The 18,191-nt window shown below is 34.8% G+C and overlaps 1 protein-coding gene across 10 annotated transcripts in view; it reads right to left on the minus strand.

Annotated features, from left to right (window-relative positions):
• The window catches only part of ASPH (aspartate beta-hydroxylase), a 276,582-nt gene that overhangs the window by 132,892 nt on the left and 125,499 nt on the right, over positions 1-18,191 (minus strand). For all 10 annotated transcript variants that reach the window (XM_072604669.1, XM_072604662.1, XM_072604667.1 and 7 more), the window contains one exon: positions 5,371-5,412. In XM_072604669.1, coding sequence (XP_072460770.1) covers positions 5,371-5,412 — 42 coding nt within the window. The remainder of the gene's footprint in view (positions 1-5,370; positions 5,413-18,191) is intronic.

Below are 18,191 nucleotides of genomic sequence, written 5' to 3' on the forward strand. Positions count from 1 at the left end.
TTTACTCTCATCACATTTGGCTTAAAAAAGGAATAACATACACACTCGATTTGGTATGAAAATCTACCTTACACTACAAGAAAGTAGGGGAGAAGGGGATAAGTGGGGCATGGGGGAATGACAGAAAGGAGGGCAAATGGGAGGAGGGGTAATTAGAACTAAATACTTTTGGGGAAGGACACAAAGTCAAAAGAGAGAATAGAATAAATGGGGGGCAGGATAGGATGGAGGGAAATATAGTTGTCTTTCACAACATGAATTTTGTGGAAGTCTTTTGCACAACTACACATGTATAGCCTATATTGAATTGCTTCCCATCTCAGTGGGGATGGGTAGGGAGGGAGGAAGAGAGAGAAGTTCGAATTCAAAGTTTTAAAAATGAATATTAAAAGTTTTTTTTACATGCAACTGGGAAATAAGAAATACAGGTAATGGGGTATAGAAATCTATCTTGCCCTATAAGAAAATAGAGGAGATGGGGATAAGGGAAGGGAGGAATGTGATAGAAGGGAGGGAAGACTAGGGGGAAGGATAATCAGAATGCATGTTGTCTTGGGGTAGGAGGAGGAGGGAGATGGGGAGAAAATTTGGAACGCAAAATCTTGTGGAAATTCATGTTGAAAACTAAAAAGAAATTAATTAAAACAAAAAGAATGAGCTGGTTTCATCATATCTCTGGTTCTTAGTGATTTTTACCAAACTCTACCAAAAACAAGGGGGTGGGGGAGGAAATATGGCTAAGCCATCCCAACTGCTGTTAAATCCTAAAATACTATCTAAAAATAGAGATATTGCAAACTAAAGTATGTCACCTTGATCAAATTGGAGAAATTTTTAATTACAAACTTCAGTTTTCCTTCATGATAATTTAAGCCTGATATTTTAAACCATCACTTAGGGATGCTCTATTTTCTAAAAGGAGCATTATATTAAATAAAGCTTTTAATAATTGAATACCATGTGCCAGGAACTGTGCTCAGCACTGGAATACAAATATGAGCACAAGGAATGACAGTCTATCCATTTCCACTCCAAGAAGTGGAAGTTAATACGTAAAAGGGGGTAAAAGAAAGGAGGAAGAAGGTAACTTACAAAGGTTACAAGTGAACAGAGTTGGTTATTTCCCCAAATGAGGATCAGAAAGAGGAACTAATCCATTAGAGAAAGAGGTCAGAGAAGTGGAGGTGTATAGAATGTGAAAGATACTAGGGAAAAGGTAGAAAAGTAGTTCTGTGAAATTGGGAGCTGAGTCAGATGAGGAAGAATACGGTAGGAATGGGGTAGCTAGGTGGCTCAGTGGATAGAGTGCCAGGCCTGAAATCAGGAAGACTCACCTTCCTGAGTTCAAATCTGGCCTCATAATTACAAGTTGTGTGACCCTGGGCATGTCACTTAACCCTGCTTGGTTAAGTTTCCTCATCTATAAAGTGAGCTGGTTGAGAAACTAGCAACCACTCCATTATCTTTACTGAGGAAAACCGCAAAAGAGGTCACAAAGAACTGGACACGATTGAAACAACCCAACAACAAAATGGTTGTCATGGGTACTTTCTCAAATTGAGGCTTCTAAGTGGAGCTCACGAATCTCAGGAAGAGGAATCCCTTTTACTCCTTGCATTAATTTTATGCAACATTTACAATTACCAATGACAAAAACCAGTGGTCTGCAGTGAGATCAGTTAAAATATTCTGAATGAACCTATGGCAGTACTGTCTTAAAGGTTATATTTTTCCTTTTTTCCCAGAAAGTGATTAATCTTTTTATTAGATGATTCCTTGAGGCTTGCTTCTATAAAGCTGCTCCCTCAATATATTTAAAGTAAAATCTGATTTATACAAATCTGCAAAGTAAGGCATACCCACAATCTCTGAAGTGACAGTATAGTTCAACAAAAATGTTCTTTTCAAGAGTCAGGGTCATAAGAAAAGACATCAATTTTTAAAATGTAAAAAAACTTTAACCTTAAGTTCTTATTGAACTCTCTTTTTTTAAGAGCCTTCAGAACCCATTTAATCAAGATTGTACTCAACAAAAACCCTTGTAACAACATCACCAATAAATGGCCAAAAGATTATATTTTTCAATAAAGGGATTTAAAGATACAGTTGAAGGAATTCTATTTTAGTGGCTTATCATTAATACATTATATATAATATGAAAGTAGAGCCAGAAATTCACATTTTGTCAAACTTGAAACTGTAATAATCTATTTGATATTAAGATTGATTGCCATTTTTGAAGTAGCAAAACTGCCCGAGTGGCAGAGCCAATCACTGAACTGGGTGTCTTGATTTCAAAGCACCAGTACAAAGGGAATGAGAGGGAAGAAGAAAGGAAAAGGAGAGAAAAAGAAAGAGACAACAACAGGTACATAGGAAGAGAGAGACAGAGTTTATAGCTCATAGTTCCAAAAAGTTCTGTGGTTTAGTACTATAAAAACATTGTGAACTGGGTAGGGAAGGGTTTATCATTCCCATTTTACAGATGAGTAAATCGAGAAGGCCCTGCTATCATGGTGAATTAATATCTACAGTGAATAGAACTGAACTAGAAAGAACCCTGGAAATCTCCTGCTCCAGCTTCTTCATGTGGAGATTGATTACCTTTGAGGTGAAGTAATCTGCCTAAATTCTCACAGGGAGCAAGTGAAAGAGCTAGCACTTGAACCCAGATCAGAGGCTCATTTCTTCATATTCTGGTTTAGCACAGTCTAACCTCCAAATTAGCATTACCATAGTATTTGAGAAATCAAATTTACCAAAAATAAAAACATGTCTATCCATTTTCCAGCAAGTAAGTCAAATTGACTTTCTATATCACAGCACAAAAATGTCTGCATGGCAAATGCTGCCGAGTTAAATTCATATTAAGTTAAAAATGTCATTAAGTCACTAAGTTCACTAAGTCATTTTCCAATGTGAAATGAAAGTTATAAGAAAATTCAATGCTAGAGGTATTTTCTTTGTAAAACATTAATCAGGAAGTAGTAACACTGCTCATAGGCAGCAATTTTGGAGTACAATAGGTTCCATTTCATTCCATAAATTTAAAATAATTTTTTTAAAAAGGAAAAAAAGGAATACATTAGCTTTTGGGGCTGCCATATCACAATATTTATTAGCCACATCTCTCCCATCTTATATTGTCAAAGTTGATTTTTTTGAACCCAAGCAAAAGATTTTAAATTGCATCTCATCAGATCTGCCACAGAGTAGCTTACTGAAATCTTTTTGGATCCTAACTGCAATCAAACATGTTATCTAGAGATTAAATTAGAGAAAGGTAGAGGAATACTGGGATAAAGTGATGTTTGTTCCTTTAGGAAAGAAAGCAACCAGGATTTTCCTTTAAGTGCTCTTATTGCTGATCTATCAGTGAAAGGCAGAAGAAGGACATTAACTATTTTATCTTCTCCATGCATTATAGCAAAGATTATGCACGTGTGTGACATCAACCACTTTGGAAGCTTGCTGAAGTCTATGGACCCCTTCTCAGAATGCTTTTTTTAAAAATTCATAATTGAAAGTAATATAAAAGTTAGAAGTCAGTAAAATTGAGACACATTTTTCTCCATCAAAGTTACACACTATCCACGAAATCTATCTATGGACCTCTTTCAGGGGAAAAGGGCTTTCCATGGAATCTAAGTTGAATGGCCTTGACTCTATGGGTTGAACCTTCCAGTTTGATATTGAGAGGTAAGGCATATTCCCTATGGCAAAGAAATCTGGCTGAAAGAATAGGTTGAATGACGAGTGCTTTTATCTCAGTACAGTTTCCTGAGAAATCAGCCTGGAGCACTAAACTGCTGAAAATCTGTCAAAGAACTATGAATCACTTTGTGAACAGCTGAATAACCAATGGGGATGAACAGTACTTGAGAAATCATGTAATGCTTTCAATGGTCCTAAGCCACTCTGAAACAAAAGCCCACCTTTAAAAACACCAATATCCTTCTGGGGATTGCTCATACAATTCCATAATTAAAAATTTTTTTTTTTAAAAGTCAGAATTGTGGGTTGCCCACAAAAAAATAGGAAGAAACACGGTGGGCACAAATGGACAGGAGTATACTACTGGGGACAAAGTATAGACTAGAAAAAATATTGAAGACATCTAGAAAAGGAGGTACATGGATATATGAGGAAGGAAGAGCAAGGGATAACAGCATTTGTGCTTCATGGTATTCCAATATAGTCTTTTGTATGGTGAAACCTAAGGGAAGATATCGATCACATTAGGCAGCCCTCCTGTGAAAAATTTAAAGGACAGAATCATGAACAGTAGTTACACAGGATCAAAAAGTAAGAGGGGCTGGGACCTGTACCATTAATGAAATAACAAACCCATTAAAGAATTCAATTGTGATCATTCAAAAAGGATCCACTTTTAGCTAATTTTCAAATATGGCAACTCAGAGAGGAATCTATTGCACAATTCCCAGTTTCCCCAATGAGACAAATGGAATGGTAGCCTGGCATCAATAGAGAATTCCAATGTTAATGTGATACCTGAAGGCAATTCACATCTGGTTTGATTAAACTTCCATTCTGAAGAAAGGGGAACTTGTTCAGGACTTCAATGACAGAGTATATTAAAAAAAAGTACTTTTTTTCCTATTAAACAGGTGAAAGCTCTTTTCCAACGTTCTTCTCACTATCAAAGAGTCTAACAGAGTCAACAGTATAGTGATTAAGTGATTAAATCAGAAGTAAAACACCATAGATGAATATTAGAATTTCGAATCTTCATCAAAGCATGCTTTTTCTGGCATATGCAATAATCAATCGACAAGAATGTGTTAGGCACCTACTAGATGAAAGGCACTGTGATGACATGGTAAACCTAGTTTCTAACTTTTCTGCTCTGATTTTTCTTTACGGTAACTTTAGGTTACTAGATGAAACAATGGACCTGGAATCAGGAAAACAAGTTCAAATCCAGCCTCAAACAACTTACTAGCTTGTATGACCACAGGAAAAGTCTCTATTTGTCTGTTTCCTCATTTGTAAAATGAAGACAATGGTAGTACCTACCTCCTAGTGCTGTTATGAGAGACAGAATAATTGTAAAGCACTTAGCAAAGTGCTTGGCACATAGTAACTGCTACATAAATGTTAGTTATTAGCATTAATAACAATATCAATAAATATTAATGCTAATATTTATATTAATTCAATAATTATACCATTAGGTATAAGACAATAGTGACTCTATAGTAGTACTCACTTAATGTAAGAAAAAATTCAAATGAAAACATATGCATTTTTTTAGAAACACAGAATGAACACCATGTTATGTTACTCATTTACTGCACAGGGACATTTATTCATATACTGTAGCTAAATAATGAAACAAAATGATCTCACCTTTTTCTTTTTGTTCTGCATCATTTGTTTTCACAACTGTTTCTGAAATATTAGAGAAAAAAACAAGAACATTATGAAATTCAGCATTCAACATCTCAAAGAGTAAAAATGTTTTTTTAATCTTGTAAATAATGATGACTTCAATCATCACCCTTGAATCCCTAGCACCTAGTGCAGTACTGTGCACATCATAGGAGTTTAACTAAGAAATATTTGTTGACTGAATTTCATGAAAAAATGAATCGTAAGTATATAAAAAATTCTCTTAAAACAACTTTTTAAGTATGAAATTTACTCTAGTGCAATGATACACGCCCTTGGGGGCAGCTGGGTGGCACAATGGATAGAGCTCTGGACCTGGAATCAGGAGTCTAAATCTGGCCTTAGACACTTACCAGCTGTGTAACCCTGGACAAGTCATTTAACCCTGTATGCTTCAGTTTCCTCCTCCATAAAATAAGCTGGAGAAGGGAAAGGCAAACTACTGCAGTATCTTTGCCAAAAAAACTCCCAATAGGGTCACAGAGTCAGACACAACAGAAATGACTAGACAACATTATGACCTTACTATAAATGTGCAATTAAAGTGAAGTTGTGAAGACAATAGGAAAAATACACTCCACCAAGTTTTAATTTCTTTTCATTGCCATAAAATCATTTTCGTAATATTCCTGTAAGTGAATTTTTTTTTTTGCACAAGTAGTATGACTATAACGACAGGGTTATATACAAATCTTAGCTATGCATGAATATCAACCCTATCATCTTACTGCCATATTCTACATAAGGCCAGCAGAAAATAATGAAAGGAATGCAGGATTTAGAGTTAGGACTTGGGTTCAGATTCTGGTTCTGCTACTACCTGTACGAGCTTGAAGGAGTCACACAGAATCTGCTCTCATGTGTACTTGTTACTGTATTATTGAATATCAAAACCTCATAAAGAAACTTCTTTCTCCACAGCCCAACGCACACATGTACCCAGGATGGTTGATAGTTCAACTGCTTATTCCACCAGGACATTTCTCCTCAGTAATTATTATCATTCCAAAATAGTTTGACAGAAAAATAAGAATCTTTTTAGTCCACTTATAGATAAATTAACAAAAGATTTATAGGAAAGTAGGGATCACCTTAATGTATGCATTTATTTCCACATAATGGGAGCTCAACCATACTTAAAAGATTTTGTTAGAAGCCTTCAGATACTTCAAGTTTCTTTATTTTTTTAATGGATAAGGAATATGATGCTAATCAAGCCAAGTTGTGGATCCAATATTTTGGGCTCACACATGCTGCATACATGGAAACAGACTGCAACAACTCTTGCTCCTCAAAACCTTGGCCACATATTTTACAAATAGGATATGAGGCAGACCATGCAACATTTTGAGAATGGATCCAAGTAAATTTATCAGTTAATACTAGAACACTCAAAAAAAATCACTATTTTTGACTATGGTTCACCAGCATTAGTTCTGTATATAGATGTCAAAGAACATTATCTGGGCAATAAGGATACAAAGAGTTTTAGAACTTTGGTAAGGAGTTCCTGAGACCCCAAAGAACTTACCTGGTGACTATTTAAGTCACCAAGTTATGTGTAAGTACATTTGATCCTTAGCTTTCTTGACTGTAAAATGAGGATAACATCACCTACTGTCCAGAGTTTCTCTGAGGAAAAAAAGGTCCTATCATTTGTAAAGTGCTTTACAAACAGAGTACCACAAAAAGGCTTGTTACTATTGTTGCTACCTGTAATATCCTTGCTTTTCATTTTTGCCTAGCCTTACCTTCCTGAACAATTTTTTTTACCACCATAGAGATTGCTTTTACCAGGGGGTTGGGAATGGGGTGGGGGTGGATATGTGTTTTATTAAAGGAACAGTTTATCTGAACACTGATGCCTGGGGATCCACTACATGTGGAACCAGGCCAAGGATCAGAATGAAAAAAACAACAAATTCTGCAAGGTCTCCAGAAATGATGATGAAAAACTCCAATAACCTCAAAAATGGCTTAATGGAACAATGAGAGTTAAGTCAAAGTTAAAGAAAATAAGAATAGAAATTAAATCCCTTAAGGAAGAAATCAAGTTCTAATTTTGCTTTCACTGAAGGCATTTTTGTCCATCAGTATATGACAATGTGTATCAAATTCACAATGATATTTTAATTTCTTGAAATCTATACCATCTATAAAGTGCTTGCCTAATGCAACCTTTATTGCCTTCCAAAATTCCCCACTTCTGTAACCTTATAATAATCCTTGACTCATAACTCCACTTCAACTTCCATATTCAATCAGCTGATGAGTCTCAATGATCCTACCTCCACACTTACCATTTACTGCTTCAATTAACAAGTATTTGTTAAATGTCAAGCACAATGCAAGGTGTGCTGGGAATACACATACAAAAATTAAACTTTCTCTGCCCCCAAGAAGCTTACATTCTATCCAAGGGAGAAACAATGTACTTTATATAGTAAACAAATCAGGAAAACTTCACATAGAAGGTGGTGCATAATCTGAGCTTTGAAGGAAATTAAGAATTCTAGGGGGCTGAGGTGAAGAGGAGGGTTCATTCTAAGTATGGGCGACATATGGTGCAAAGCCAAAGAAATGGGAGATGGAATGTCTTGTGTGAAGAAAAGATAAGGCTAATTTGGATGAACCATAGAGGGTCTGAAAGACAGTATTGTATAACAAGACTGGAAAGGTAGGTTGGAACAATATTGTGAAGAGTTTTAAATGCCAAACAATGGCAAATGTATTTGATCCTAGAAGCCATAGGGTGTCACTGAAGTTTATTGAGTAAGAAGGAGACATGGCTAGACTGGCACTTTAGGAAAATCACTTTAGTAACTATGGGGAGGATGGATTGGAGAGGGAGCTAAGGAGATCAAGTTAGGAGGCTGTTGGAATAACTAGGCTACTGGCCATGGAATGGAGATTGTTGTGGTAGACTTAGTGAGCCTTGGCTATATGAAGCGAGGGATGGTAAGGAAGGGTCAAATCACTCTGAGGTCCACCAACCTGGGTGACTAGAGCAGGACAGTGTTGCACTTACTAGAAACAGGAACATTTGAGTTTGCAAGGAAAGATATGTTCCATTTGCACAGGGTGAGTTTGAGATGCCTGTGAGACATGTTCTAAAATGTGTTCATTTTTCACTTGAACTATAAATCTCATCATTCTCCAGCTCCTAAAGAGATTTTCTTAAACTTGATCTGAGCAAAGGTTGTCTCCCCTTCACACACACACACACATTTCACATGTACACACAAAAAGTACACACACATGCATAACATACCCCCTATCCCTGGTAAGATTGTCAGTCTGGCATTCAAGAGCATACACAATCTAGCTCCCATCTACCTTTCGTGTCTTAGTTCATATTATTTTCCTTCATACACTCTTCATTCCAATGAAATTAGCCTTCCTTCCATTTCATTTCCCATCTTTGTGTCTTTGCACAAGTGCATACCTGAAATGCAATCATTCCTCTACTTTTTCCTGAGGTTTTTTTGTTCCTTTTTTAAATTTAAGTTTATCTTTTTAATTTATGAAATAAAACAAGTATTTCCATAACAGTACCATTAAAAAAATGAATACACATGAAACTGCCAATTCACTATGTACAACTTGCTATTTCCTTGATACACATAAGGTTACTGTGCAAATTCCCTGGCCCCCAACAAGAGATGGCTACCATTAGGCACACACACAAAGAAAGGTATGTGTAGCTCTCACCTCTACCTTTTGGAGTTCTAGCTTCCCTCAAGACACAGCTTAAGCACAAACTCGTACACAAGCCTTCTGATCCTTACTATTGTGAATAATCTGTCTCTCCTGAAATTACTTTGCACTGTTTTCTATGTACTTCTATTTATTGATCAATGTACATATTATATCCTCCTAGGAAGTTTCTTAAGGTCAGAAAAAGTTCTGATTTTGCCTGTGTACCTCTAAACTAGTCTAGGACAAGTCCTATTATATTGATTTAGTATCTACTACGTGCAAAGCATTGCGCTAAGTTCTTGGAATAAAAGAGAAAAAACAATATTCCCTGACCTCAAGGAATTTTACATTCTCCTGGACGTGGAGAGGAGATACAAAATATACACAGATATGTAAAAATAAGAATTTGAGGAGAAATAGCACACTTACAGGTGGGAGGATCAAGGAAGACTTAACAGGAGTCATTAATTTGCTGACCTTTTTTTAAACCAACATCCATAGCCAAGAATCTCTTAAAATCAAGAAAACATTTTTTCAAGGTTTCTAAATTTTGCAGGATTAACTCATGATCTATTTCCAAAAATTAACATTTTCTTACAATTTACATGAAGATAAGTACTTAGTGGTATGTATACATGGCAAATTTTTTTCAAAACTAAAATCAGTACACTCTGAAAAGCTTCCAAAAATTACAGTTTCACTGACTGAAACACCTCCAAAAAGAATATGTCCTATGAAAGATATACATCCTGTTCATGTTAGTGTGAATTACTTTAATCAGATTAACACCTAATCAAAATTTATATCAGTCAGGACATTTTTATTAGGAGCAAACGACTAGACGTGATAAATAACAGCAGATAGTCAGAAGACAGCATAATGAAACCAAGCCTCTGGAAAAGCAGAGGGGGAAAGCAACAAGAAGTGTCAGAGTAATTAAGGAAATGAGGTATTAGGGCAACAAAGACATTGCATATTTTATAATTTTGCCTAGAATCCATGGAGTACTCACGTGCCAATAAAAATAACACACCCCTGTTGCCTTTGGCACATAGGCACTCTAAGGCTTAAGTAACTAAAAAGCCAAATAAGTAAATAAAAATATCAAATTACAAGACTAATTTGACAAGCTTCCAAATGTACCTCCTTCTCAATTCTTCCTACTCTATTCTGGCCTATCTCAGTCTAGCAGCTTTCAAACTAAATCTTGCCCTTTTCCTTTTACCGGATGTTGATGGTGGAGAAAAAGTAAAAGGAAGAGATATGAATGGATACCTTTCTCTTCTCTCCTTCCCACACATTATCATTAGTATGGTATTTGAGATAGGCCTTTATTCACAAATACCTTCAGACTTTATCCCTCTCCAATCCTAAAATGCAAAAATCCAGTATTTGATTTTTATATGGAAATCTGATATATACAGAGCCTAATCTATGATGCTGGCTTCTTTCCATTACACCCTATAACATGATTAAGGAAATGCATGAAAATGAAAAATTGTATACCAATGTCAAAAGTATTTTTCCCTCTTTGGCAATTTTCCCTAACCTCCTGCCATCTATACCAGCGGTGTAGACATACTTTTCACTAGTGTCTCAGGAACTAGATTACATGTAAATGGGAAGTATTTGATAAAATAAATATACAAAAGAACGTTGTGTTAAATGTGGTTTTCTAAGTCAATAAGCAGCCCTTACTGTTTAGAGGTCCCTGTTTCTTTTTGAGTTTGACACCACTGATTTATACTGTGAATATGCTCTATTTTGGAATCCATTATACTTTGTGGGCTCTATGACTCCTTCCCCACCACCTCCCTTCCTTAAGTAATGAAGGTGGGAATTCCAAATACTTCTAGTCAAAACTTTTTCAATGGCTGCTAAAAGGGCAGTGCATAAAAATGTGTATTAGGAAGGCACATCAGAAGTCTGATAACTATCAAAGTCTGAGTGCTTTTTAAGTAATCAAATATATTAGTTCTCTAAAACAATATTCTGTAGATTAAATGTGAACATGTATATATGAATAAATTATTTTATGACACATAAAAGTAGATCTTTTTAAAATAAAGACACTGCAAAGGCATAAATATTCTTCTGTGTTTTATTGTAGTCAAATGACATTAAACAGAAGAAATATACATTTAAAAAAAATTTTAATCCATTGATCCTTCCCAGCTTGGCACACATTTGTAAACATGAAGTTCATAAAATCAGTTATCGAGAATTACAAAGGAACTAAAATCTGACCATAGTATAATGTAGTCTCAATTTCTAGTGTTCTATAAATAGATTATCATATACAAAAACGCAATAAGATTTATTTTTCCCATTCATCAATCTTACGTTACTCCCAAGTTTCCTTAAAAAATATGGCTTTATAAAAATATTCTACAATTCACAATATGAATTGAGAAAGTTTTGATTACACCTATCAGTTCTGTATCACCCATGTCACAGTTTTGGAGGATTATTGCTTTCCTTACCAGTTAATAGCTTATTAATTTGGAATACATTTCATTATGTAGTTAGCATTCAGAACTTATTAAAATAATACTCTGAGCACTGCATGATAAAAACACAAAATAGATTTGTTTTTTTGCAGAAAATAAAGGTCTCTCTCAGAAACAGTATTTAACATACTTGAGATACATGCCAGTCAATTAAAAGGGCAACCACATTTTATGGCTTATTTCACTAAAGTTTCTCTAAAAGTGAAGCTTCTCCACCTCTTTTTAACAGACAAAACAATCTATTATTTGTCACCACAGCAACAGCTTCTGAGCCAAAATAAACATATAATGATTTTTTTTTAAAAAAAGAGCGTACATGGTATGAAATAGCAACATGCGACTTACTCCATATCAATTTAGAAAATATTAATCAAAGTAGGTAGATATAACTGACTTTGAAAGAGTTTTATTCTTAACATCACTGTATAATCACTGTAACACTAAGTGCTTTTAGCTTAAGCAAACTTGCCAAAGGCAAATGAGCATTCAATTACATACCCCAGCAATTTCTAACACTAAAATTTCAACAGCAGATTAAAAAAACAGCTAAGATCCTATCAGTCTGTCAGAACAAAATGTATTTCATAATTTAGCTTACATTTTGCCTACATATTTAAAATGTCATTTTCTTCCACACACTGAAAAATAAGTTTACCTTATGTATAAGAAACTCCAACCTTCATATTTAATATTTTAAGCCATTTTCTAAATAGCCAGTTAAATAGTACTTTAGAAAAGCTTCATTTTTGCACTTTTAGCAGAATGCTTGAAATTCACTTTGATAAAAATCAGTGCAATTCAAAATTTCACAGCTCACATACTCATTAGTGCTACTAATTAAGGGTGCTGACCAAAATGGTTCTTAGCAGTTATAAAATGATTTTAAAAGCATCCTACACTTAAAACAGTTCACCCAAATTATTCTCAAATTTTGCTAAGTATCCACAACAAAATATACATTAAAAACTTTCAAACATCTATCGCTGCTACATTATTAATAGAAGATAAAGAAATACTTGAAGATCACACATAAATGCAGGTAAGTCTTACAAGGAAAAAAAAGCAAATTAAAACCAGTGAGTGTATTGAATTTGATACCTCCCAAAACAACCACATACAGAAAGGTAGACATAAATTACTTCTAAAATGTTTGTGTGTGTGTTCTAATATAACAGTTGGCTATCACTCCTTTGAGATATCTTAGTGTTCCTTCCCAAAGATACTGAACTCCTTAGCAATCACTTCACAAGAGCTATCATAACCATCTGTTCCCCTTGAGGTTATGGCTGGTCCTCCTGTAGTAGGGACAGTCTTTTTGAAGCTTTAAGTATCTGTGAAAATAAGGGGAGATCTAAATTAAAGGACCAACCAGACACAGAATGTAATATTATTCCATTTAAATATTTACTTAAAACACTAAAAATATCAAATTGTAAGTGCTTTTTTATATAGGAAAATTTTGCAACAGAATAGTTACTTGCCAATAACTTTGTGTTATGGGATTTTTTCTAAGAGAATATCAGCTAACTTAGGTTAAGAGTATAGGTTGTGAGATGACATTATTCAGTCAATACCCTTTGAATTCAGAATTCCTTAAATTTCAAATAAAATCAAAGGTTGTGTTTTTCTTTTTGGTCTCATCCTATGCCTAATCAGCGTAGGCAGCTACACTGTGGAAGTTTCTTTGACCAGTACAGATGAACAATTCAACTGCGAATTATAGGCTTATAAAATTGTCCTTAGATGCTGACAGTGCAAATGACTTACTCATGATCATAAAATTAGTATGAGTCAGAAATGACACTTGAACCCAGATCTTCCTTACTCCAAGACTGAACTTCTATCTATTATGCCACATTGCCAATCCAAAGTTAAGGATGGCTGAAATTAGAGACTTTCAATTGACCAGTGAAGGACAAATACTGTTACTTATTCACTTATTCCTTCCCTGTCTGGTGTTAGTGGCAAAGGGACTAATAATGGAAAAGTCTAAAACAACATTTTAGAGAAAATAGCCCAAGCTTAAATATCCTAACTAAAATCACATCATCTCAGTTTAAATGACTGGTAGAAGAAGAGAAAAATGCTTAATAGAATTGAAATTCAACAAAATACTTCCAGTTCCACTTCTAGTACCCAGTTTTCATTTAAAATTTCTCTTTTATACTTTCTCTTCTGGCATGGTTTCCCCTTGATCAGTATCATCATTACAGGTTCTTCTAAAACACTTTAATGACAAAGTTCAAAGAGAAACACTTATGGCAAAATATTAGACATTATTCATAGACCCTGGGCTGGAGTATTAGTTCTGTCAATTATTTGATCATTGGTAAGTAATTAAACAAGCTGGAGAAGGAAATGGCAAATTACTCCAGTAAGTTTGCCAAGAAAACTCCAAATGGGGTCATGGAGAGTTGTACATTAACTGAAATGACTCAACAACAATCCCCACAGAAAGAGAACATCTCTAGGCCTCTTTCCAAATCCCTAAAATGAAGGAGTTGGACTAGTTCATCTTTAAAGTCTCCTTCCAGCTCTAATTCTATTATCTTAAAATGTATTTTTAATTTTAGTCTGGTTAAGTAAAAGCAAAGGTCACAGTTCTTTAAGAAAACATATGAGATTCTGTTAGCTAAAGTTAAAGAATAAAGTCTGGTTATGTGTGGACTTTTCATCAGTCCATGTCGACCCTTTAGAATAAGGTTAGAGACGTTCATGCATCTTACAATATATACAATATTCTACTTTTCTTATCCCCCAGTAACTATCAGATATAAGGAGGAGAAATGTTTCATTATTTCATTATCTGTTTTTAGGTGCTATCACTGGATATTGAATTATGTAGAATTTGATGCTTTTAATGATGCTTTCATTTACAAAGCTATAATCAATGTGCATATATTATTCTACTGATTTTGCATCAATTCACATAAATCTTGCCACAGTTCTCTGAATTCTTATGAGATTTCCAATGAGATGATAATATTTCATTTCATTGCTATGCTATAATGTTTCAACAGAAACCCACTTTGTATCTAGTTCTTTATTTGGAAATGTAGACTACTTGGACTACTTGATAAATTCACTAAACTGTCTTTGTGCCACGGTCTCTCCAATACTGAGCCATCCTTTACTTTTTCATCTTTGTCAATTTGTATGAGACACTGAAAAACCTTAGAGGTCTTCGAATTTATTTTATGTCACTACTGATGATCTGGAACATATTTTCAAATGGTCACTTACACCTTGCAATTCATCTTTTGAAAACTGGTCACATCCTTTAATGTCTTACCTACTGAAGAAGAGCTCTTTGTGTTAGAACTTAGGTGAATTTCACATATTGTGGGCATGACTTATCAGTGCTATATGATGCATGAATTGTCCCACCCAAGTGTTTCTCTCACTCTGCTTCATTTCTGTTATCCATGCAAAGAGTTTTGCTACTTTTCTATGAACAAAATGAATTATTACACAAAGGAGAGTTGTGCCGAGGCAGCAATATACAACTCATGTTGTTCAAAGGAAAACAAGAATAAAAGATATCAACAGAGAAATGTCCTTTGGGATGTGAGGATGGGAGGGAGAAGGGGAGAGAACAGTCCAAGTAGTTCATTAGTATCTTTGTAAATTTAAGGAAAAGGCTTCTAAGCATGCTGAGTGTCCTACTTTTGCTGAATACATAGAAGGATGCTGAGATTGCATGACTGACCAAACTGATGAGTATTTTCACTATTTCACCATGGAGTAATCCCAATTGTCTATTTTATCCCTTATTATTTCTTCTATGTTTTCTTAAAAACAGTTTCTCTAGTTACTGTTGTAAAAGGCACCTAATCTTATTCTCATCTTTTTAATGATATGTTTTATATTGAAGTCATCCATGTTGAGCTTCTTGTGCTACATGATACAAGATGTTAGTCTATCCCTTATTTCTATCAACCTGCTTTGCATTTTTCTCAGTTCGTGTCAAAAGGGGAGTTTTCCTTCAATAATATGTCTACTTGGGTTTATCAAACACAGGACTGTTTTTGACTATTTACTTTGGTTTGTTGCAAAATAAAGTCTGTTCTACTGATGAACTTTTTTAAACTAGTATCACAGAAGCTTGAGTATGATAGGATTATATGAATATGATTATTTATGACATAGTTGGAGACCTGGTAGCATTATTAATTCATACTTTTTCCCAATATCTCCCATGAGATGTCAGATATTTGTTCTTCCAAATTAATTCATAGTTATACACTTCTCTATGTCTAAAAAATACCTGCCTTGGAGTAATTCCTTATTAGTAAGATGGTAGAGCTTACTTAAGTCCACAGCACACCTCTGCATCACCTCTGGGTGACTTTTAACTTTAACTGTTTGGATGATGTTATGTTCTGTGACTCACAGCTACATACTATCACCAGAGGAATTCTGGGATTAAATACGTGGGAGGCATTTGGGATCATTAAAACACCTTTACAATTTCCACAACCAATCCAGCTTGTATTCTCCTCATCCTTCTGTTCAATGCACTGCCTGCCCACATATACTGATGAACTAACTCTAAGGTACATATAATAGCATAGAATACATAGAATACATTCATTATTCACTTGGCTTCTCCAGTGTGGACAGGTGGTCGGATTCTTCTGAGTGATTTTGGATACTGTTCAGTAGATTTCGAGATGTTCTGAGGAATAATGGTACCTGCACAATATCATCCACAAACAAATATCCTGAGCATCTCAGTGCCTGGAGAGAACGCATGTTCAACTTAGACTTTCTCAATGATAGGGGCAACATTGGTGAGTACAAGTATTCCTTTGTTATGCTTCGTGTGATATTACTGAGCAGAGTCTCTTTTAATGAGGTTCCTTCCCTTTGCAGTTATAGATTTCACACAAGTTTTTGATTCTTTGATGGCATATACATGAGAGACATTTTTGGAGGCAACCTTAAAAGAGACCATATCAACTTTTTTAAAAATAAGCATGAAGTACACTGGCATCTGATATTCTGTGCATTTTTCAATCAACTGTGTGATGATAATGATATATTCTTCTATGGAATACTGCTAATGAAAATCCATTGGCTCCCTTTTAATTCTGTCATCAATACAGCCCTGGTATGTATAGGTTACTGGAAGGTAGGTATATTGGTTAGTAGTTTTCAGGGTTTTTGCAATCAAATGTCTTGGAGTAATGATAAGATATTCTGAGATTGCTTTCTGTGCCTCTGGTAGGTTCCCCTCCAGATACCTTGACAACTTAATTCAATTTCCTCAAACCTGGGTTAATTCTAGCACAAATTTACTCTATAAATATCTGTGTTCACTCCAGTGGTTCTTCTCATTATTGCACTCTTAAGCATCATTTCCACTCCCCCTATGATCACATCTAGGTTTGTAGTAGACTCTGTCTTTGATGGAAGAAAAAATGTTGGGAAATATATCTTTCATTTACTTATTGTCATTCCAGTTTGATAATTAAACACTCTTGGAATGACTTTACTTAATTGGAGCTTTTCCCAAGATTTCTATGAACTATTACACCTGCACTCCATATAAACATACTCCAGGTTGGTCACTATCTTTTGAGGTAATAATGCTCATAATTTTTCAGCATCCTTATTCCTATGATTTACAAATGAGCTTATGTACTAAACCAGTTGGTGTCCTTGGTTATATCTTTCAGTTTGGCAAATAAATGTTTACAAACACTTTTTTAAGCTCTTCTGGTCTCATTAGGGCAACTGATTTGGATTGCTTAAACATCTATATGAAACTGCTATAATGTGTGCCTGTTTGTATTTTTGTCCATTCATTTCCTATATTTCAATATCAACAATCTGTGTAAGTAGTTAGGATGGAAGTGTTTTAATGCATGCTTTTCTCTAATTTTTATTGTTTCTGCTAGCTGTATATTTTGATTTTTGCCCTAAGAAATCAACAGCCTGACTACAAACAAAAGGCAGTTTCAAGAATGCCTCCCACCATCAACAATTATACTTCCTGTCAAAAATAATCACCTAATTTTTTGTGATGTTGCTTCTCACATCCTGAATGTTCTCATTCAACTGTTGAAGAAAATATTCATAACATACAGGTATGATACTTCCGTGTAATCTAAAGAAATCTTTGGATTCTTGCATTTCTAAATTCTTTTTTTTTAATTTAAAAAACATAAAAAGTTGTTGCCTGCTTATCAATCCACAGACTGCAAAAAGCTAAAATATAAATCTCAATACTTAAAGTCTATATCTTTTTTTGCTTGTTTTTTCTCACATTTTCATATTAGTCATGTTGCATAGAATAATTAAAATGAATGGAAGAAACCATGAGAAAAACTAAAACAAAACATAACAAAAGAGAAAACAGTCTGCTTCATTCTGTGCTCTGATTCCATAGTTCTTTCTCTGGATATGGATGGCATTTTGCCTCAAGAGTTCTTTGGGAATGTTTTAGGTCCTTGCTTTGCTGTAAAGGGCTAGGTCTACCAGAAACAGTCCTCAAACACTGTGAATGTTAATGTGTATAATGTTCTCCTGGTTCTGCTCCTTTCACTCAGCATCAGTTCATATAGG

This window comes from Notamacropus eugenii, chromosome 4 (assembly GCF_028372415.1).
Source record: "Notamacropus eugenii isolate mMacEug1 chromosome 4, mMacEug1.pri_v2, whole genome shotgun sequence".
Taxonomy (NCBI): domain Eukaryota; kingdom Metazoa; phylum Chordata; class Mammalia; order Diprotodontia; family Macropodidae; genus Notamacropus; species Notamacropus eugenii.